This window comes from Sceloporus undulatus, chromosome 9, assembly GCF_019175285.1.
Source record: "Sceloporus undulatus isolate JIND9_A2432 ecotype Alabama chromosome 9, SceUnd_v1.1, whole genome shotgun sequence".
Classification (NCBI taxonomy): domain Eukaryota; kingdom Metazoa; phylum Chordata; class Lepidosauria; order Squamata; family Phrynosomatidae; genus Sceloporus; species Sceloporus undulatus.
Genome location: NC_056530.1, coordinates 33,667,964 through 33,690,682, shown reverse-complemented (window position 1 = coordinate 33,690,682; position 22,719 = coordinate 33,667,964). Strand labels below are relative to the sequence as shown.

Genomic DNA, 22,719 nt, shown 5'->3' with positions numbered 1-22,719 from the left:
AATGACAACAGAAGGTTTGTCTTTTTTTCTTTCTTTCTGAATTAGATAAGAAAGTCTGGCAACAAGAAAACAGGAGTAGATTTGAGTGTGAGTCCCCATTCTGGTACTGAAACAAAGTATATGCCTGGGCTCAGCATGTGTTCTGGCACATTTGTTCCACAAATTTCTAACCTAAGTACTTTGCATCTGGCTTTCAACTGAGTTTCAACTGAAAAAAACCTTTTGATGAAGCTTCTTCCAGAACCTTCTGCTAAGTGTTTGAAGATCAGTTGCCGCTTGAGTTGCCAACTTCAAGTCAGATAATTTATCAGTCTATCCCAATATTACCCATTCTGACAGCAGCTTTCTGTTTTAAACCATTAGGTTCCCTGGTCCTTTAGTTGTGATCCCCATCCAGTGCACTTTATTTTTGCTTCAGTGGGTCAGAAGGATGAGATTTGGAAGAAATGGTAGAACCACGCTGCTTAGGATGAGGAACATGTGGCACATACTACAAGCCTCATTTAACCTAGCTGAGATAGCCAATTATGTGGCAACATAGGAGTTGCAGTCCGACATCACTTGGAGCCCCACAAATTGCTCAGCCCTGACCTGGATGTCCTGAGAAGAGGTGCCAAGTATGAAAGATTTTCAAGGGAGAATCTGTGCACTCAAGATGGATTCATTCACTTTTGATATGGCACAGGCTGCTATCATTCCTTTGCAAGCGTTGCATAGATGTCTCCCACGTATCACTGTGCACCATTAAACTATTTGATGAATGCGGAAATGTCGGTAACCCTCTTGGAAGAATTCAAAGATATAGCCATGTTAGTCTGTAGAATCAGAGGTGCGGAGAGATCTTGTAGCATCTTTGAGACTAACTGAAAGAAAGAAGTTGGCAGCATGAGGTTCTGGAGACTTCAGTCTACTTTCTCACATGCAGACTTAAGTCTAGGAAAGTTCATGCTGCCAACTTCTTTCTTTCAGTTAAGTCTCAAAGGTTCTCTACACCTCTGGGAAGGTAAGAGTCCATCTGAATTTCTCCTTCCTAAAGAAGCTGGCCAACCCACTTTGGAGTTTATCACACAGGAGGAATTTCTCTTAATTTTGAATGAAAAGAAAGTGGGGCCAGAACGCATTAACGTGAATTTGCTAGTTTAGCGAATTTACGTGCATTCGAATTGTGTTCAAACTGACTTCCCATTGCCCTAAAATAGCTTGCCATTGCCCGAAATTGCGATTGGTAGTCTATCACGCAATAACGTGAAACCCCATGATTGCATTCGGATTGCCATTGGATTATACTTCCAATTTCCCTTGTCTGATAAACTCCCCAGAAACATCATTGCCTTCAGGTTCTTTCTAGAGCAGCAGAGAGACATCTGCTTCATTTGAGACAAAGCACAAATCTGATTTTATCCAGCCAGGTGAGTCTCCATCTTCCCGTTCCCCCAGTCTCTCATAGAAACCAGGTGCTTTGCCACAGGGTAAAATCAACCTCAACCACCCCACTGCAAGTACACAAAAGACCACAGATGTGTGTTGTTGTTGTTTTGTGCCTGGGGCACATCCCTGCGCTTTGTAATAAAAGGTTGGGTTTTTCTATCCTTGCATCAGCACATTAAGCATTTAAAAATTAATAGGAAGCAACGCTGTGTGTGTTTTTAAGTGAACAAAACAGTAGCACTGGGACATCACTGATCCTTGGCTCCAGTTATAAATAGGAAGGGATTTACTGGACAGAGTGGTAATTTTCATTTGTGTTTGTTCACGAATAGAATGCCCCCCCCCCAATTACACACATTTGATTTGAGATGTACATTTTGAGAAGTCAAGCAAAAAATGCTTGCTCCTGTGGTCTTGTAATGTTGCAGAATCCTCTGCAAGCATTACCTCTGCCCAAAGAATCCTAGGTGGCCATCCAGTGTTGCCTTACCTTGTGGGCCAATTGTTAAGACTCTCTGTGAAAGAACATGTTATGTGTGGGCAAAAGCAATATATAAGACTCCCTCATAGAAGTGCTGTGAACAGATAACTGAGAGAAAAAAGAAAAGATAGAGTCATAGAGTTGGAAGAGACACCAAGGACCATCCAGTCCAACCCCCTTCCATGCAGGAACTCACAGTCAAAGCAACCCTGACAGATGGCCATCTAGCCTCTGTTTAAAAACCTCCAATGAAGGAGACTCCACCACTCTCCAATGGAATGTGTTCCATAGTCAAACAGCTCTTACTGTCAGGAAGTTCCTCCTAATGTTGAGGTGAAATCTCTTTTCCTGGAGCTTGCATCCATTATTCCGGCTCCTGTTCTCCGGAGCTGCAGCAAAGAAGCTTGCTCCCTCCTCAATATGACACCCTTCAAAAACTTAAACAGGGCTATCATATCACCTCTTAACCTTCTCTTCTCCAGGCTAAACATCCCCAGCTCCCTGAGTCGTTCTTCATAGGGCATGGTTTCCAGACCCTTAACCATTTTAGTGGCCCTCCTTTGGACGCGCTCCAGTTTCTCAACATCCTTTTTGAATTGTGGTGCCCAGAACTGGACACAATATTCCAGGTGGGGCCTGACCAAAGCAAAATAGAGTGGCACTTCTACTTCTCTTGATCTTAGACACTATACTTTTATTGATGCAGCCTAAAATCACATTGGTCTTTTTAGCTGTTGCATCACACTGTTGACTCAAGTTCAACTTATGGTCTACTAGGACTCCTAGATCCCTTTCACAGTACTATGCACAACCTACTGTTCCAATATCCATTAATATATGCAGATCTTTGCTTGGTAAGATAGAGAAATTAAATTTAGTGTTTCAAGGCTGACAGCATCTCCATCTGTCTGCAGATCTCGTTCCTGCTCCATCCCCTTTTCTTTCCAAGGCTAAACATAGACAATTATTTTCATCTTTCCTTCTTTCTGCCTTGTTGCAACAGGGCTTTCTTGGTGGCTATTGTTACTCTGCTCCTCACATTTCATTAGTCATGCCACGAACTCATGATTGTGGGCCAGATCTGAGAGTCAGCTACTGAGTTCGATGAAAAATTAAAATATGTTTGAATTTCTGGCTTGGAGCACCTAGTGCCCAGCATGCAAAAGGCAGCAACCTAAGGCTAGGAGTTCAAAATGGAAGGCAGCATAGAGGCCAAGCAGAAAAGTGCTGTGTGTATGCAGGCTGGAGCCTAGATATTAGACTAGACACCAAACCTGCATGAGTTTGACAAAGAGAGAGTATGTATAGAAATCTAAAGAAATCTTAAATGAGAAGCTGTATTTAAAATGGTGTGTGTGCGCCTTCAAGTCACCTGTTGACTCATGGTGGCCTCCAAGAATTTCATAGGGTTTTCTTAGGCAAGAAATACTCAGAGGTCATTTTACCAGTTGCTTCTTCTGACATATAGCCAACAGCATCTGGTGTTTGTGGGTGGTCTCATATTCAAGTACTAACCAGGGTTGACTTGCTTAGCTTCCAAGATCAGGCAGGATCTGGTGCCTTTATGGTATTTAAAAGGTAAAGGTTTCTCTTTTGACAAAGCTGTCAAGTTGTGTCCAACTGTAGGGAGCGATGCTCATCTTGGTTATGAAGCCAAGGGATTCAGTGTTGTCCAAGACAACTCTGTGGGTCATTGGGACTGACTGGCATGCTTTGCCTCTACACCACCTAAAGTTTTCCTGATGCAAAACATGAAGACCTCTTGAGAAAGACAGTGTTCTCTACATAGGAGTGTGTCACTTCACAAAGGAAGGAGACCTGCTGGACTCCAAGGAAATGTCTTCTTTGAATTGCAAATGGACATTAAATTTCCTTGAAGTTGAAAATCTGCCAGTGACCACATTGCCAAAGAGAGAGGATGCTGGATTTGCTATATGGCCAACACAGCTGCCCCTAGATGTCATTCACAGTGATGGGAATGCCCAGAAGTTGAACTCCAAAAAATCTGGCAGGCTACAAATTGAGAAAAACTGGACTACATAACAATGTCTGGTTTCCACCTAATGCATGCACCCACATATGGTAGGGGTAATAGGATAAAAATGCTAATATGAGAGGGCATGTTTCAGAAGGCACTTAGCATACAAACTTCACACACCCCGCTCCCCCTGCACTGTACCCTTCTAGCTACTCACTGGCTAGGATTCTGCACCAGGAGATCATAGAATCACAGAGCTGCCACTGCATCCAACCCTATTCTGCCATGCAGGAATCACACAATCAAAGCACTCCTGAAAGATGGCCATCCAGCCTTGGTTTAAAAACCTCCAAAGGAGACTCCACCACACTCCAACAGAGTGTGTTTCACTCTCAAACATCTCTTACTCCATCTTTAGTATGACATCCCTTCAAATATTTAAACAGAGATATTGTATTACCCCTTAATCCTCTCTTCTACAAGCTAAACATACCCTAAGCTGCTCCTCATAGGGCAGTTTCCAGACCCTTCACCATTTTGGTTGCCCTCCTTTGGACACATGGCTCCAGTTTCTCAACACCTTTTTGAATTGTGGTGCCCAGAACTGGGCACAATATTCCAGGTGAGGCCTGACCAAAGCAGAATAGAGTGGCACTATGACTTCCCTTGATCTAGACACTATACTTCTATTGATGCAGCCTAAAATCACATTGGCCTTGTTAGCTGCCACATCATACTGTTGACTCATGTTCATCTTGTGGTCTACTAGAACTCCTAGATCCTTTTTACATGTAGTCTCCATAAGCCAGGTGTCTCCCATCCTATATCTGTGCATTTCTTTTTCTTTCTTTCTTTCTTTTGTCCTAAGTGCAGTACCTTACATTTCTCCCTGTTGAAATTCATTTTGTTAGCTTTGGCTCAGCTTTCTAATCTATTCAGATCACTGATCACTTCCCTTTCAGACAGTGGCTGTATTGCTGGGGGTCACTGGGTAACTTACAAGGGGTGTATATGTGTGTACTTTGAGGGGGGGGGGAAGAATGCTGACTTAAACAAGGAGCAAAAAAGTGAGTTGCAATATCATAAGACAGATGCAAAACATTGCAACTTATAAAAGGATGCCCAAAATTTTAACTGTAAGAGCATCCTTACAGGGCAGCATAACATTATGTTGACAAATCCAGTGACTTAACACACACACCAACTTTTTACACAGAAACAACACAGGACTGACTACAGAGGTGAAAGGAAGATTTTATTTGTCTTATTTCTCCTTCTCCTGTCAAGTGTAGTGTACATGGCCACCAAATAGCTACATACATTAACAAGAAGCAGTTACAACAGGGAATTTGTTATCAACTGTTTTCCCCGTTCCTCTGCATTACGGGGGAGATGGGGGGTGAACCCTGACTCTAGCCCAACTTTATCCAACCTGATACATGAAAATTTAATGTCACCTGGGTTTTCAAAATCAGTACAGTATTTGCCAAAATGTATAAAGTTCAAATGAAACTGACAGACTTGACCATCCATGATCAGTGCCCTCTAAGTTGAGTTGGGCTTCTCCTAACATCCCCAGCCAGCATGACCTCAGGGATGATGCAGGTTGTTGCCCAACTCATTGGAGAGACCCCTGGGTTGTGACAAGGGTTACCTAGCATCGTGTGTTTCTACCAAAAATCTGTCTGAAAACTTTGTAGGGCCATAGGAAAGGGGAAACCTTTTGAGAGAGGCAAATCTGCATCGCATCATGGCAAGCAAGATTTCCAATCCAGGTGACAGTGCTATGAGAGTCACGCCTGAAATGGATGTTGCTGTATTTAAGATAATTCCCCCCCCCCAAAGGCAATGACAAACTGGCACTCTGAAAAACTTAAGAATCAGGAATGACACAGGAAGATAGTATATTTGGAGATGGGAGAAGATCAGGGTGGACAATCTGTAGTCTTCTCAGAGTTGTCTGAATTTAACTCTGATAAGGGCTGCAGGACACTTCCTTCATCCTTGATCTACTCAGTGATTCCCAAACTCTAGTCTCCCAGGTGTTTCCGACTTTAGCTCCCAGAATCGCTGACTATTGGCCAAGATAGCTGAGGCTTCTGGGAGCTGAAGTCCAAAATACCTGGAAAACCAGAGTTTGCAAATTGCTGAGCTACATTATCAAGAATAAAAAGCAATACTCCAAGGGGGAAGGCTAGTAGAGAAGCCACTGAAGATGGGAAACCTGTGGCTCTCTAGATGTTGGAGTGCACTTCCCATCCTTCCTGGGCAACAGCTGTGTAAGCTGGACTTTAAGTCTAACAACCTCTGTAGGGAGAAGGCTCCTCACTAAGAGTGCTCTGACCACATTTATCACAACCAGTGAAGATGTTGCGAGGGTGTCTTGTTGTACCGGCTCTAGCTTGGTTCTCTCTTTTTCAGGCACTTGCTGAGAGATTGGCTGATGTTGCAAAACAGCAAAAAAGGAGAGACAAGGTCTCCAGTGTGTTTAAAAGCTGCATTGCCCTGGCCCTAAGTTTACAAAGCTGGGAAGATGGCCAGCAAGTGCAAGAGTACTTAAACTTTCAACTCCCCCAAGAACAGATTCTACTCCTGTGTGAAGTTTGCATGTAATTAAAAACAGCAAGCAAAATGGTTTTCCATTTCAATGGACAAGGTATTTTTTAAAAAGGTAAAAGCTGGGGTGTTTATTTTAGCACAGCTAAGTGCAGTCAGCCCTCCACATTCACTGGAGTTAGGGGGGCACAGGAGCCATACGAAAGTGGGGAAATTGAGAATAACTCTAGGCACCCCAAACCATATTAAGCGCACAAAAAATCACGATTTAACCCACCATGGATGCCTTTGAGGCAGTGGGGTTCCTTTGCAAGGCAGAAGCTGGTGACTAGCAGGGCTTGCTGCTGCTGCCCAACACCATTTTTAATAGGCACTTACAAGCCTTGTTGCATGTTTTCAGTTTTGCAAGACTTGCAACCCCTATTTAAAACGGCATAGGGCAACAGCAGAGGCAACAACAAATAATCTGTAAATAATCAAACCCTCCAAAATTAAGCTCGCAAATGCAGGGGCTGACTGTACTGCTAAGGACAAGTAAGTCCTCTTTTCAGCAGGTCTTTGAGGTGGCTACTGCCACTTACTGGCCACTATGAGTATAGTCTTAAGATAAATTAGAAGGATTACTGAGTAGGAAAGACTGTGTGAAAGAATTGATGCTGCAAAGAAACTAGCCAAAAATAAGCCACATCAGAGGAAGTTACTTTCTTTGGACACCAGCTCCCCAAATCTCCAAGCCAGTATGGTCACACTTGGCATATGCACAACAAAATGCCAGATGTATACCCTAGTGTGGTTCTTAAAAAGCACAAAACTTTGCCAGAGGGGAAGGGAAAAAAAGACATTGAAACTGGCAATTGCACAGAAGGAGAAATCATAAAGAGACACAAATGCACAGACATGAGCTGCTGAGCACATCTCCTGGAGGTTGCACAGTTTTTGTACAGTTCTCATTGTCGTTTCCGACAACTAACCCTCTTAGAAAGAGATGGGGTGAACATCTAAAACTTGTCTTGCCTTTGTGGATCTTTATTTTTTTTAAATCTGTCCACCCATCCGACTGTCGGTCTGGATTTAGGAATAGAGCCTTTTAAAAACACAAACTGACAATGCTCAATATACATGTGAATATATATTGAATGAAATATATACTGAATGAAAACAAAGTGACATATCTGACAATGCCTCAGCAATTGAGAAGGAGTGACTAACAAGAGAATGCTCCTTGGGAAAAAAAGGCTTTGCTGCTCTGTTCTACAAAGGTGAGCTGCTGATGCTCTGGGAGGTCAAGCATGAGCCCTTGCATAAGGGAGGCAGCTGTGAGCTGAAGAGAGATGGAGAGAGGACACTGTTCCAGAAGGCAAAAGAAGAAGGGGCAAAGGGGCAATTCTGCTCTTAATGACTTATATGGTAAAATTGTTCCTACAGACTAGAAAGACTCCCGATCAGCTCTGTCCTGCCCAGTTCTCTGTGTTCCCATCCAAGCAAGGACGGGGGGGGGGGGGGGGGGGGGTAATGACCACTACTAGAAATGAAGCACACAGCCCTAGGACCTCACCTTTGGGCCAGTACTGAGTCTGGATATTTTAGCAGTCTTTGCTTCCCCTCTGATGACGTTTCTCCCTTACTCTACACCTCTCCTCCTGGGGAGAGTACTAGATCCATCCATTTGTCCTCCTCCTCCAAAGCCAGGACTATATTGGGGATGGGAGTGGAGAGTTGAGCCTACACTTTGTCAAATCTGAAGAAGTGGGCAAAAAAAGGCAGGAAGAGGAGTTCCAGCAAAGCATCCCAATGGCCGTGGCGCAGTCCTCAGCGTACTTTCAGTGCACCAGCTGCACTGTCAGCCAATAGAGAATCAGGGGCTGGAAAGCCGCAGCCGCCAGCATGATGTACATCTGCGCCCGCCCGCTCGGCCGACTCAAGCCCTCTTGCACCATGGAAGGGAGGATCTTCATCCGTAAGGAACGTACCTGAGGAGTATCAGAGGACTGGTAAGAAGGTTGCTCTCATTTCCTTTAACTTTATTGGACATGAGGGGGAATTTCCCCTATTAATCAGATACAGGACTACTACAACCTCCATCAGCTCTTGCCTGAATGGTTGAGGACAATGGGTGCTCTAATGTACTTGGTTAGACATTTGTCCAGTTATTAAAGTGTGCAGAAATATCCCTGTTGAGGGGCACCAGAGTCTTGCTGTCAGGCTTGGTGGGGGGAAACTTTCTCATCCCCTCCCCAATTATGGATCTATCTATCTATCTATCTAAAAAAATATTGTAAGGTTCCCAGTGTCTTGGCTTCTGAATTGAGTAGTGGTGATGGCAAGTCACAACACTTTCACCTAGCTTCTTATATTAACCTTTAGTGCACTCTTTATTCATTTTGTTCTCTTGATTTATTGTTTTGTTTTATGATTTGTTATGCACTGCTTTGGAGCAAAAAGCAAAGCATAGAAATATTAATAACAGTAAATTTGTCCACCCAGGGAGTTTCCCTCTCTTCTTGTTACCCATAGCACTAAACCTCAAGAGTTGTTCGTTGACATTGACATCCCAGAAACACCAGGAGCCCAAGCTTTCTTGCCACTGCACTGAAAGAAGCACTGCCAATACTACCCTCCCTCATTGTCATGACATTTTCTCTTACTCCGTCCTTCACCACTTTTTGCAGGCTTTTTATGGTTCTGCTGGAAAGGACCACAAAGACAACATAATCCAAGCCCTGCCATGCAGGAATGAACAAATAAAGCACTTGAAGCATGGCCAACCAAACTCTTAAAAATGTCCACAGAAGGGAGAGTCGACCACCTTCTGAGGCTGTCTTAACTACTGAAGAGCTCTTACAGTCAACATGTTTTTCCTAATGTTCAGGTGAATCTCTTTTCATTTTTGTACTTGTTTTTGGGAGCCCTGGAAAATTCTGTTCATCCTCACCTGGGATGTCTTGCTCAAAGCTTGGAAATAACACATTACTTGCATTTAGTTCCTTCTCCCCACAGGAACAAGTTATGACTAAAGATGCATCCGCACTACAGAAATAAATGTGGTTGACACCACTGTAACTGCCATGGCTCAATGTTGTGGAATTCTAGGAATTGCAGTTTGTTGTGGCACTAGACCTCTCTGACAAGTTAAATGTCTCACAAGACTACAACTCCCAGATTTCCATAGCAATGAGTCATGGCAGTTAAAGTGGTTATTGCTGCAGTGCGGATGCAACCTAAGTTGTTCTCAAGTTATAACTTGGTGAGGGATCACACTTCACTTTTCTAACAACTGTAGGTTCTTGATCACTTCTGCAGCTACAGGAGTGTGCCCTTAATAAACGGCGAGGGAGAAATAGCAGATTGTTCAAATGCTCACTTGTTTGGGCTCCATGCTCTGTTGTGTGTGTGTATCAGAGGCCATACCCACCAAATTTCTCTCTCACAAAAGGTACTCACCATGAAATACATAAGTGCACAAGAGGCCCAGGCCAAGGCAATATAATAGCCATTGCTGCCAAAGATCAGACCACCCACCACAGCAAGGATCATCCTGGGACAAAGAAATGTCAAGGGTTAGTATGGTGCAAAGGTTAGGGTGCCATACTAGACTTGGAGAGTTCTGGGTTCAAAACGGCACTCTCATCCTAACCCTACCTCACAAGGTAGTGTGGAGGATCAAGAAGGGAGAATTTCATATATCACTTGAGGAAGAATTGGATATTAACCTGGTAAAATCAATGCTCAAGTCCCACCGTCAAAGATGCCATGGGCATATGAAATACCAAGATTTACAGATGGTAAAATATATGCCTTCTCAACATGGGGCTCTTTGTGTGTTGAAAAGGTCTAGATCAGCATAGGCATACCTCAATTTAGGAGAAAGAATAGTTGGTGCTTACTGCGAGATGGTCTTTCTGTGTAGTGTATATACAGAGGACATCCTGACCCTCTGTACACTTTGTAGTCAAATGCTTTGGTGTAAAGATGCCTGGGTTTTCCTGCTGTCCAGGTCAGCTAATTTTGCTTTTCATTTTGGAGAAATTGATTATTGCTATATCCCCGGTATCTAAGCAACTGATAAGTTGAGTGATAACAACTCCGTTCTTATGGTTTTTTTTCCTTTTTTGCTCCTTCTTGAATAACATCTAGTTCCATTCTTTTTTCTTTTTTGCTCTCTCTTGAATAAAAAGTCCACGGAGCCCTGCCTTCAAAGTATCCTATAATATGGCTTCCATGATATTAGGCATTTTATTTTCCAAACAATTTTTTTAAATGGAATCTTCTATTTGGGTATTAAAATTTTTATTGATGATGAGAGTAACATTAAAACTCCCTATCTGCTTTTTGTGTATTTCTGGCCCATGTTATCAGGCTAAAATGAAAGCTCATGCTGCCAGCTTCTATCTTTCAGTTAGTCACAAAGGTGTCACACGATTCCATTGGATGTAATATGTTAGAAATAACTTAACGTGTAACGCGCTGCTTTTTTGGCCAAATGACCCAATGGCGACCAGTATCATTATCCCTGCCATGTAAACAGTCATAGAATCAGAGTTGGAAGAGACCTTGGCCATCCAGTCCAAGCCCCATTCTGCCGTGCAAGAACTCATAACCAAAGCTGACAGATGGCCATCCAGCCTCTGTTTAAAAATCTCCGAAGGAGGAGACGCCACCACTCTCCAAGGGTAACACTGTTGAATAGCTCTTACTGTTTACTTACTATTTTTACTCATTTTTAGAGGCTAAAAATACTTTCTTGGCGCATTCAGAGTTTTTGCCCCCTAAAATTCAGACCAGGACCTTGCTTTTTAAAAGCAAGTAAAGAAGAAACTAAATAGCTGTGATAACATGACAAGTAATGTAACAAACTACTTTTCTACGGTGTTTAACAAGTTACCGAATGGGTTTTTTTAAAACAAATTTCACCAATTACATTTTGAAAAGTAACTTTCCAAGCTCTGCACTTACCCAACATATTTGTAGCCACAGTAAGCAAGCAAATCAAAAGTGCCCAGATCACTCTGAACTGTTGCCAAATACAAACCCAGCAAGAGCGCAAGAACCTCAATGACCACCCACACAAAGGCTGTGCTTGCACACATTCCAAGGACCTCCGGAGAGAACCTACGAGGGAGCAAGGAAAGAGAAGCAAGAGTTTTTCAAAATGCCGCCTTGAGTCCCTATAGTGGGAAAACGTTGGGATATAAGAAAATAAAATAATAATAATATGTATTTTCCCCTTTTCTAAACTATGTGTTTGCATTTCATTTTCCAATGTGCAGACAGACAAGACAGAATCAAAATCGTAGAGTTGGAAGAGACTCCAAGGGCCATCCAGTCCAACCCCATTTTGCCATGCAAGAACTCTCAATCAAAACACCCCGACAGATGGCCATCCAGCCTCTGTTTAAAGACCTTCAAGGAAGGAGACTCCAACACTCTCTGAGGGAGTGTGTTCCACTGTCGAACAGCCCTTACTCTCAGGAAGTTCCTCCTAATGTTGAGGTGGAACCTCTTTTCTTGCATCCATTGTTCTCTGGAGCAGCAGAAAACAAGCTTGTTTCCTCCTCAATATGACATCCCTTCAAATATTTAAACAGGGCTATCATATCACCCCTTAACCTTCTCTTCTCCAGGCTAAACACCCCCAGCTCCCTAAGGCGTTCCTCATAGGGCATGGTTTCCAGGCTCTTCACCATTTTAGTTGCCCTACTTTGGACATGCTCCAGTTTCTCGACATCCTTTTTAAATTGTGGTGCCATAACTGGACACAATATTCCAGGTGAGGCCTGACCAAAACAGAATAGAGTGGCACTATTACTTCCCTTGATCTAGACACTATACTTCTATTGATGCAGGCTAAAATTGCATTGGCCTTTTTAGCTGCCGCATCACATTGTTGACTCACGTTCAATTTGTGGTCTACTTAAGACTCCCAGATCCCTTTCACACGTATAAGTGTCTCATTCAGCCAGGTGTCCCCCATCCTGTATCTGTGCATTTCATTTTTCCGCGCTAAGTGCAGTACCTTACATTTCTCCGTGTTGAAATTCACCCAACAAGCAAATGTGGGCCCCCCCAATGTAGGTTAAATTCTTAACAAAAACAACTGCGACAATCAATGGTAGAAAAGGAGCATCAAGAACATTATCAGTGAGGGAATGTCCACACAAATAGACATGTTTCATTTGAAACTGAGCAGAGTTTCTGCCTCCCTAACTTAAGGAAGAGAGTTCCAAAGTATGAGGGCCACCACTGACAAGACCCCATAATCATGAAGTTGCAATTGTAGAATAACCAATAGGACAGTTATTCAAACAGGAACATATTTTTTCCCAAATGATGTGTGCTGTTAATTAGATTTCAAGGCTAGATCTATGTACATCATTTCTGAGAAGAACAAATTGGGTAATTTCACGTGGAAATGCATTTCTCACCCATCTCTAGTCAGGAAAGTGTCCCCTCCACATTAACACTCTAGTTTGGAAATTTATTCCTAATAATGTCAACAAGAAGTAGTGGGGACACCCCACATTCTTACCTTTTCTGTAGGCCAAGAGCCATCCCGGCAAGCAGGATATAGGTAATAAAGGCCATACCTGAAGGATAAATAGCATCATCATCATCACTACCACCACCACCACCACCATCATCATCATCATATCTCTTCTGGCAGTCAAAAAGGTCCTTTGGGAAACTGTTGCCAGTCCTGGCTGGTTGGAGCCAACAATTCCCAGACAACCTAAGTATACAGGGCAGATTGTATGAGAGGAGGCAATCCTGTGGGTAACCTGGACCCAAACTATATAGGGTTTTTAAAGGTAATAACCAACACTCTGTGCTTAACCTGGAAACTATTTGGTAGTATACGCAAATTAGTCTTGGTTGCTCTAATTTGCACTATCAGGATAGTATCAGTCCACACTGCAGGGAATATGAACCATCATCTTGGGTACAAAATCTTACTGCCACTTCTGCTCCAGAACTGGTCACAATTCCAGACCGCTCTGTAACTTTGTTTGATACTGAATGTTAGCAAATATTATTGCTATAAGGTAAGCTTTGCTGGTGGCAACTGAAGCAGTAAAGGATTTACAGCACTGAAGTTTTCCAGTCTTTTCTCTGATGGGGTCCAGCATTCCCACACAGTTAATAGGCCCCATAACAACTAATTCTGCTCAAGCTATCCCTGGTTGGGGGTGTACTCTGAAAGGCACAACCAACATAAGGTGGACTCCCAAGGGCTGCACACAGCAGAAGGAAACAAAGGAAAGTGTGCAAGTGGGATCTATTTCCTTCCTCTCAAAGTTATGTGCAGTCAGGTTAGTAATATGGAAAAAAATGCATTCCCTCAGTCCATTCAAGCTGCCAAACTAATGCAAAAAGTGTCAAAGACAACCACTAAATACAAGTTGACTCTTTCTATACCACTGGACAAGGGTGGACGTTTGGACATGAAGGACGGGAAAACCCATTTGCCTGATGGCAGGGGCCCAACCTGCTACACTGCCTCTTTCAATCTTCTCTGTTACAATTGTCTATCAGAAGAAAGCAAAATTTAAAAAAGAAGTTACACATTTTTTGTTCAAACAAGTCCTGAAACGTACTTCTTGGGTTTTCTCCTCAAACCCATACCCATGTATTTATTTGCTTTTGTTTGTACTTTACTTTCAGTTCTTGGAGCTGAGAGTCATAGAACCCTAGAGTTGGAAGAGACCCCAAGAAGGGCCATCCAGTCCAACCCCCTTCTGCCATGCAGGAACTTTCAGTCAAAGCATCCCCAACAGATAGTCATCCAGCCTCTGCTTAAAGACCTCCAAAGAAGGAGACTTCACCAGATTCCAAGGGAATGTGTTCCACTGTTAAACAGCCCTTACTGTCAGGAAGTTACTCCTAATGTTGAGGTGGAATCTCTTTTCCTGTAGCTTGCCTCCATTGCTCCATGTCCTATTTTCTGGAGCAGCAGAAAATAAGCTTGCTCCATCTTTAGTATGACACCCCTTCAAATACTTAAAACAGGGCATCATGTCACCTCTTAACCTTCTCTTCTCCAGGCTAAACATCCCCAGCTCCCCGAGTCTTTCCTCATAAGCCATGGTTCCCAGACCCTTCACTATTTTGGTTGCCCTCCTCTGGACACACTCCATTTTCTCAACTTCCTTCTTGAATTGTGGTGCCCAGAACTGGACACAGTATTCCAGGTGAGGCCTGACCAAGGCAGAATATAGTGGCACTATTACTTCCCTTGATCTAGACACTATACTTCTATTGATGCAGCCTAAGATAACATTGGCCTTTTTAGCTGCTGCAGAGCTAGGAGTCAGAGATAGGTGTTAGGCCAAGTAAACTACATAAAGACAAAAAGCATATAATATCTCCAAAGGCTATTTCATACTCACTGGGAATATAGAGGTCAGGTGCATTGACATCCTGTCTGGGAGTAAGAGGCACGTCTCGATGGTAGCGAACCTCCCAGTTCTGAAAGAAGAAAGATCACCATATTTGTATGTACATTATCAAACATCACCTGCCAGAGCACCATTTTGAAATACACTTGGTTTCCCACATTTGTGGCTTTGGTTATTTATGGATTTGATTAATATGTTCTCTCTAGGAATCTCTAGGTCCTCCAGTGTGACTCTATGGTCAACGTCCACCAAACTCTATGCAGGAGGACCTAGCGATTCCTAGAGAGAATACTTCTCTAGGGATTTCAGTCCCCGTGGCCACATATTTCCCCATTGATCCATCTGTCTATTACTGTACAACCAAAATGCCCATTTTATCATACCGTCTTTAACCTACACAGATAAACAAATACCATCATCTTTTAACTTGTTCTTCCATTTCAAATTTCAACGGAAATATGTACATTTTAAGAATCACATTTGCCGTCTGTACACAACTGCATTTCACATTTTGACTTATTTTTGTTCAAAACTGTAGAACTTTCTTTATTCGTTTTAAATCTTTCCAGTAAACTATAACCGTCTACTGTAGATGTGTTTTTATCCATTTTAAATATTTCCAACAACTATAACACAAAAAACCACTGAAAACTGTAATCCTCCACTATTAACTGCTCTCTTGAATTACTTTTATTTTCTCCTTGACAAATCTCCAAGAGGTACTGATAGGCTAACCATCTTTCTTTACCTATTGTTTCTCTTCTGTAAAAGGCTTCCTGTGCTAAGAACCATAAAGGCATTTTGGAACACAGCCTGGGTTTCCATATTACCAATAAGGCACGTCTCAAAAAAAACCTTTTTTTTAAACCTACATCATCATAGAATCATAGAGTTGGAAGAGACCCCAAGGAGGGCCATCCAGTCCAACCCCATTCTGCCATGCAGGAACTCTCCATCAAAGCACCACTGACAGATGGCCATCCAGCCTCTGTTTAAGGACCGCTAAGGAAGGAGACTCCACTACACTCCAAGTGAGTGTGTTCCACTGTCAAACAGCCCTTACTGTCAGGACATTTCTCCTAATGTTGAGCTGGAATCTCTTTTCCTGTAGCTTGCATCCATTGTTCTGGGTCCTGTTCTCTGGAGCAGCAGAAAACATGCTTGCTCCTTCCTGAATATGACATCCCTTCAAATATTTAAACAGGGCTATCATATCACCTCTTAACCTTCTCTTCTCCAGGCTAAACATACCCAGCTCCCTATGTTTCTCCGCATAAGGCATGGTTTCCAGACCCTTCACCCTTTTAGTCACCCTCCTCTGGACACGTTCCACCTTCTCAACATCCTTTTTTGAATTGTGGTCCCCAGAGCTGGACACAGTATTCTAGGTGAGGCCTGAGCAAGACAGAATAGAGGGGCACTATTACTTCCTTTGATCTAGACACTATACTTCCATTGATGCAGCCTTGAATCCCACTGGCCTTTATAGCCGCCGCATCACACTGAGTAAGGTTTTTTTTTAAATGCTTAAGAAATAAATTGAATAAAAAAATTAAAAAGGGGGAGATAAATGGAATAACGGTTTTTCTTTATGTAAAGTGTTATTTCTGTTCAACTTCTTAAAAATAAAACAGTGATTAAAAAAAGAAATGGAGCAATGAGAAAAATTTAGACAGTGAGCTTTTCAGATATCAGGAATACTATAACAGAAGTGGTTTTAGACTAGAAAAGTGTACTTTATAAATAAAAGTTAATAATAATAATAACAATAAATACTATAGAGGTTCACTATATTTTGCTTTAAATTTCCTGGGATGGGAGGGCAAGAAGTTCAATTTTAGTTAAGATTGTTATATGTAGTTATTTGGTTTAGGTTAGTTTCATTTAATATATATGTAATACTGTATAGTTTTTTTTAAAGGAGAGGGACAGAGAGGTGAAATCAGGGTTTTTAGATTACTTTTAGATTGTTAGGTTATTTGTGTGTGTGTTTTGTAGTTGTGCTGTATTTAGATATTTTGCTGTTGTTTGCTTTTTTAATTTCTATATTATGATTTACTTACAAATAAACAATTGAGACTCAATGAGTGAGTTCTTCTGGGTCTTCTCTACGTCTCCTTTCTTTGTCATCATTTTAAGATTAATTTTAAGATTAATTTTTCAGTTTGTGTCTTATGTGGGCTCCACTCTGGGCCCAAAACATACTCCAACTCCCAGAATTTCATAGCCTTGAGCCAGAGCAGTTAAAGTGGTGCCAAACCGGGTTATTTCTCCAGTGTGGATACAGCCCAGGTTCCATGACCGTGATTTGCCTGAAGGCTCTTGCATACGTACCAAACATTTTTCTACAAAGAAACCATCTAAACTGGCCACTTCCGAATAATTCAATAATCATCTTCAAAGTGTCAGACAAAATTGAATCTATGATTTTAAAAAAACAACCCAGATTTTTGGAGGTGTTGAAAAATACCAACCTGAATTATTTGGAACTTTATGCAATTTCCTAAAGGTACATCTCTCTCTCAGGAAATGCACCAAAAAATAACTGAACACTTGAAAGGACTAAAATCATATTTTGAGAAGTACTTCTCAAAACCTGGAGAAAAGAACTGGTTTGAAAGTCCCTTTGTAGAAGAATGCTTCCAAGACGGCAGATTATCAATCAAGGGAAAAGAGAAACCGATTGAGCTTTTGACTGATACTACAGTACTCTAAAAGCTACATTTAAATAAAAATCCATTATTCACTTTTGGGCAGACATCAGCAGAGACTATGAACAGCTTTCCGACAAGGTGCTTATGGTAAGTTTCTGTTGCCACTTTCAAATGTGGAGCTTGTGAAAAGGGCTTTCTCTTGTTATATATTAATATATTTATATTAATATATATTTATATTTAAAAAAAACAGATACCGTAGTAAACTGAAAGAAGTTCCAGATTTAAGACTGTATCTTACATCACTTTGAAAGTGACTACAAAAACTATGTGCCTCAAAGCAAGCTCTAGGATCACACTAGATATTTGTCTGCATAAAATATTTGTCGTATGCGTTTTTATGCACACTCTGTTCATCATATTATTCAATTGCTTTGTAATTCCGTTATTGGGCTATTTATTTACAGTTACAACATATACATTTGAAATAACAACTGCAGTGCACCTATGTCATACGCAGGCACCTTTTAAGTGGCTTTCAGTTTACGCTAAAGCCACATGACGGAAGTTGAATGACACGTGCGCCCATGATGCACGAGCCCCATTATTTTCAATGGGGCTTGACCATACACGCTACTTGCCTTACGCAGAGGGGTCCAGAACAGATCCCAGCATAAGACACAGGCGCACTGTATATTAATTACACACGTTTTGCTAGTGAGAAAAATACAATTTATGGAAATGGGCTGCCAAGGGGTACTCATGTGAAAAAAAGGTTGGCAACAACTGCACTAGATAGTAAAACATCCAGGTATCAGCAGATACTAACAAAATAAATCAGAGAACCAATCTTATTAATTATTGTTCATAAATGCCCAGGTAAACCTACCTGTCTCAGCCTGATTAGGTGCCAGTAAAGTTGGTGCTAGGCATACATCTCGGGGCAGGGTGCCACTACAGAAAGGGCCCTTCTCTTTGGCCACCGTGGAAATAGAGAACGATGGGTGAAAGAGGCCCTTTGACTGATCCAAAATGCTCTTCTGGAGGGTTACCTCTCCTCCCTTGCCATACAAACCTGAAGTCACTGCAGAGACGTTTCTTAGAGACGAAGCAAGAGCATTTTTAACAGTGGCTAGATCCCACTCCTCACCCAAAGTGGAGGATGGAACCCAGCAGTGTAGGCTTCTCAATGGATGCCAATTCACTCACCAAACCCCAAGAACCTCAAACCGAGACTAAGGGTATAAAATGCCATCTGTACCTGATGCATGTAGGGGAAAACCAACAGAACCAGCTTCTTCATCACGTAAGTCGTGTCCACTGCAAAGAAGTACTTCAGGTTGTTAATGGACATGAACCGGTGGATCTGATGGAAGCAAGAAGCAGAGAAGGCTGTATGTATGTATTCCAACATAAAACTTACTTATGCATTGGTTACTTCTTATGTTTGTACTGTGTGCCTTCAAGTCATTTCTGACTTATGGAGACTTCTGGGAACTGTACTTTTGTGAGATAACTGGCTTTCTCAGTCAGAGAGCTCTAGTACCACAATAAACTACAAACCAAACAGGAGAAGAAGGGGGGGAAAACAATTGGAGATGTTAGTCCGATGCCCTCGTGTTGCTTCAGTCCTTAGTAAAGATGTTATGATGGGGAGGATATCTTTTATAACATCTTTACTAAGCACTGAAACAAAATGCAGGCATCTGACTAACATCTCCAATTGTTGTTGTTTTTTCCTCCTGTTTGGTTTGTAACTTCCTGTCTGAAGAGCTTCAAAAGCTTGCAACAAGTATACAGTACTGTGCATTTCGGTTGGGCAAGAAAGGTATCACTGATGGATTTTTGTTTGTATTTGTTAAATGGCCCACACAGCTACCCCTGAATGTTTTCTGTATTGTGAGAAACAGCTAGCAGTCTGTCTTACAACATTGTGCCTCACTTTTGGAGTCATTGCATAGGTTGAAATTCCCACCCCAAAAAACCCATCTTGTAAGATATACACCTTCCTCAACACAGCCATTTCTTTTCTGGGTTATCATACAGCAGCAATGTCCAAACTCTGGTCCCCCAGGTGTTTTGGAATTCAGCTCCCAGAAGCCTCAGCCAGCTTGGCCAATGGTCTGAGATGCTAAGAGGTGAAGTCCAAAACACCTGGAGGGCCAGAGTTTGGACATCTCTGTCATAGAGTGAGGGGATGAGCAGTGATACATCCAGCTATTTTTATTTACTGGGTTATACTGAAAGATAGAATCTGCAGGGACATCCCAGAAAGCTCAGCTGGTGACTTTCGCAGCATGTCCAGCCAAAGGAATGCAGCACGGATCATTTCTTCCCTCTTCAACAACCCACAAATGGCTGTGGTGGGGGCTATGTGGCTTACAAGGAAGCTTTTCGGGTGGGCGAGACATAGCTACAGAGATGTAGCTACATGCAGCAGGTATTTCTGATATAGGATCTCAGCCATTATTTAAAAGAGTGGGCAGCTCCACGTTTGGTCATGAATCATCGAGAGGAGAGAATAAAGTAACCATTACATAGAATCGTAGAGTTGGAAGAGACCGCAAGGGCCATCCAGTCCAACCCCTTTCTGCCATGCAGGAAATCTCAATCAAAGCATCCCCGACAGATGGCCATCCAACCTCTGTTTAAAAACCTCTAAGGAAGGAGACTCCACCACTCTCTGAGGGAGTGACTTTCATTGTCAAATAGCTCTTACTGTCATGAAGTTCCTCCTAATAATAAGGTGGAATCTCTTTTCCTGTAGCTTGCATCTGTTGTTATGGGTCCTAGTCTCTGGAGCAGCAGAAAACAAGCTTGCTCCCTCCTCAATATGACATCCCTTCAAGTACTTAAACAGGGCTCTCATATCATCTCTTAACCCTCTCTTCTCCACAGTCAGCTTTACAGAAATAAGACTACTCTCTTCCTTACCTCCTTGTGCACTATGTCTTTCCCCTGAGACGCAATTGTGGTGCCATAGGCCATGGCAACGTTGGCCACTGGGTCAGCAAATATCTGGTTGAAGCCCATGTCAATCCCTGGGGCTGGGTAACCTGGCTTCTGCAGACCATACGCCGAACTGGTGTCATCGAACAGCTGCGGTGCATTTGCGTTTTGCGGCATGGGAGGGATCCTTGCCCTGTGTTTGGAACCTGCAGCAAGAGGATAGAAGACAAAACAAAACAGGAATGGTATCAACGTCTCAGAGAAAAGCCACAGATTCATCCCTTCTCTTGTCTTCCTAGGCACTGCAAGCACATGGTTTTAAATTGTGACAACTTTTTAAACCTGCCTTAGGTCCAAAACACACTGCAGAAATAGTCCAGTTTGAAAGTGCTTTAGTTGCATTGGCTCAGTGCTAGGGAATCATGGGAACTGTAGTTCTGCGAGATAATAGGCTGCCAAGAGTCCAAAACACACCGAAATAACCCAGTTTGAGACCTTTTTAGCTGCCCTGGCTCAGTGCTAGGGAATCCTGGGAACTGTAGTTTGTTGTGGCACCTGAACTCTCTCTCTCTCTCTCTCTCTCTCTGACAGAGAAGGCTCAATGTCTCACAAAACTACAGTTCCCAGAGTTCCCTAGCATTGAGCCAGGGGCAGTTAAAGCAGTCTCAAGATGGATAATTTCTGTAGTATGTTTTGGGACCTAGGACTCTGGAGGCCAGAGTGGACTGGGCCCACAACTCCCAGAATTCCATAGCCTTGAGCCAGAAAACTTCTTTAACTTTAACTTGTTGTCTGGCTCAAGGCTATGGAATTCTGGGAGTTGGAGTTGGTTGTGGGGCCCAGAGCGTCCGGGCCCACAACCAACTTCAACTCCCAGAATTCCATAGCCTTGAGCCAGACAACAAGTTAAAGCGGTGCCAAAGCGGGTTATTTCTCCAGTGTGGATGCAGCCTTGCTCAAAATGGAGGGCATTTTGGGACTCCTCCTGGGCTGAAGGGGGGAATGGAGGACAGGTCCTGGAAAAGGAGGACGTGGCTGTCCTCCAGGCCTTCTTACCTGGCGGCCCATAGCCAGGAGGGAAAGCCATGGTGCCTCCCTTCTTCCTAAGCAGCTCAGGACCCACTGGGACTTCCTCCACGCGTTGCTCCAGCCACGTCCTCAAAGCCCCAGCCTGGCCCCGCCCATCGCGCGCCCCCATTGGCTCAGGCGCGCAGACTTTGCAGCGTCCTTCGCGGCCATTGGCTGGAAACATGTCCATTTGTCACCAGCGTTCCAAAGGGGCGGAGTTGATCCCGTCTGCAGAGAAGCCACCTCCTTCCTCCAATGCCCCCAAACTGTGCTCTTTAAGGGACTTTGGACTTCAGCTCCCACAATCCCAAGCTGTGTTCCAACATGGCCTAGGCTTCTGGGAGCTGAAGTCCAAAGTCTCTTAAAGGGGCACAGTTTGGGGGCTGCTGCTCCAAAGTCCGCTCGGCTTAGTGCTTGACATATACTCTTAAAACGAGCTTTAAGGTTGCATTCTGGGAGTTGTAGTTTAAAAACGGCGCTTAGAATACTGTATCCAGGCAGGCCTTTAAGCCTCACTGAACTACAAACCCCAGAATGCACCAGGAGTCAGGCACGGCATTTAAAGCGCCCTAGCCCCGTTTTAAGAGTGCAAAGGGATAAAAATGTGTCTGCACCTCAGAAATAATCCGGTTTGACACCGCTTTAATTGCCATGGCTCATTGCTATGGGATTGTAGGGACTGTAGTTTGTTGTGCTGGGATGTTTTATCTCCTTTTAGCTTTCTAATTGCTTTATATTGTTTTATGCAATGGTTTTTAATTTAATTTAATGTATTGTTCTGCTTTGTTTTGAAAGCATAAATCCAAAAGGAAGGACAATAAAGCTGGAACAAGAGTCCCTGCCTAATACGAGGCTGTGTTCACACTGAAGACATAATTCAGTTTAAGTGGCATGGAGCTCACAACAAACTACAATTCCCAGAATTCCACAGCACTGAGCCATGCCACTTAAACTTGAATTATTTCTCCAGTGTAAACACAGCCTGAGACTGGAAACTGATTTCCTACAGCCAGAGTGCCATCCCTGCCCAAGGTGTCATCCGGTCGGTGCAAGGAGGCAGGGCTATATGGTTTAGGAGGTCCAGACTATTTGAAGAACCATATCTCCGGGCGCATATGAACCTTTGGGGGAAGGCTTTCTCTCGGTCCCATCACCGTCACAGGTTCACTTGGAGAGGACATGAGAGAGGGCCTTCTTGATGGCTGCTCCCAC

At 42.9% G+C, this 22,719-nt stretch overlaps 2 protein-coding genes across 3 annotated transcripts in view; one reads left to right on the top strand and one right to left on the bottom strand.

Annotated features, from left to right (window-relative positions):
• The window catches only part of CNIH2 (cornichon family AMPA receptor auxiliary protein 2), a 65,018-nt gene extending 58,574 nt beyond the window's left edge, over positions 1-6,444 (top strand). The window contains exon 7 of one of the 2 annotated variants that reach the window (XR_006100714.1): positions 6,309-6,444. The gene's annotated coding sequence lies outside the window, so the exon portion shown is untranslated. Of the gene's footprint in view, positions 1-363; positions 838-6,308 lie in introns of those variants that run through there. The other variant, XR_006100715.1, reaches the window with a different exon arrangement.
• On the bottom strand, positions 5,126-21,607 carry YIF1A (Yip1 interacting factor homolog A, membrane trafficking protein). Its single transcript, XM_042439680.1, has 8 exons — positions 21,496-21,607; positions 20,425-20,645; positions 18,752-18,856; positions 14,828-14,906; positions 12,970-13,027; positions 11,397-11,552; positions 9,885-9,978; positions 5,126-8,413 (listed from the first exon to the last, which is right to left on the bottom strand). Exons 1-8 carry the CDS (start codon positions 21,524-21,526, stop codon positions 8,264-8,266), a joined length of 894 nt encoding a protein of 297 aa, XP_042295614.1. The 5' UTR covers positions 21,527-21,607; the 3' UTR covers positions 5,126-8,263.
• Positions 21,608-22,719: the final 1,112 nt, after the last annotated feature.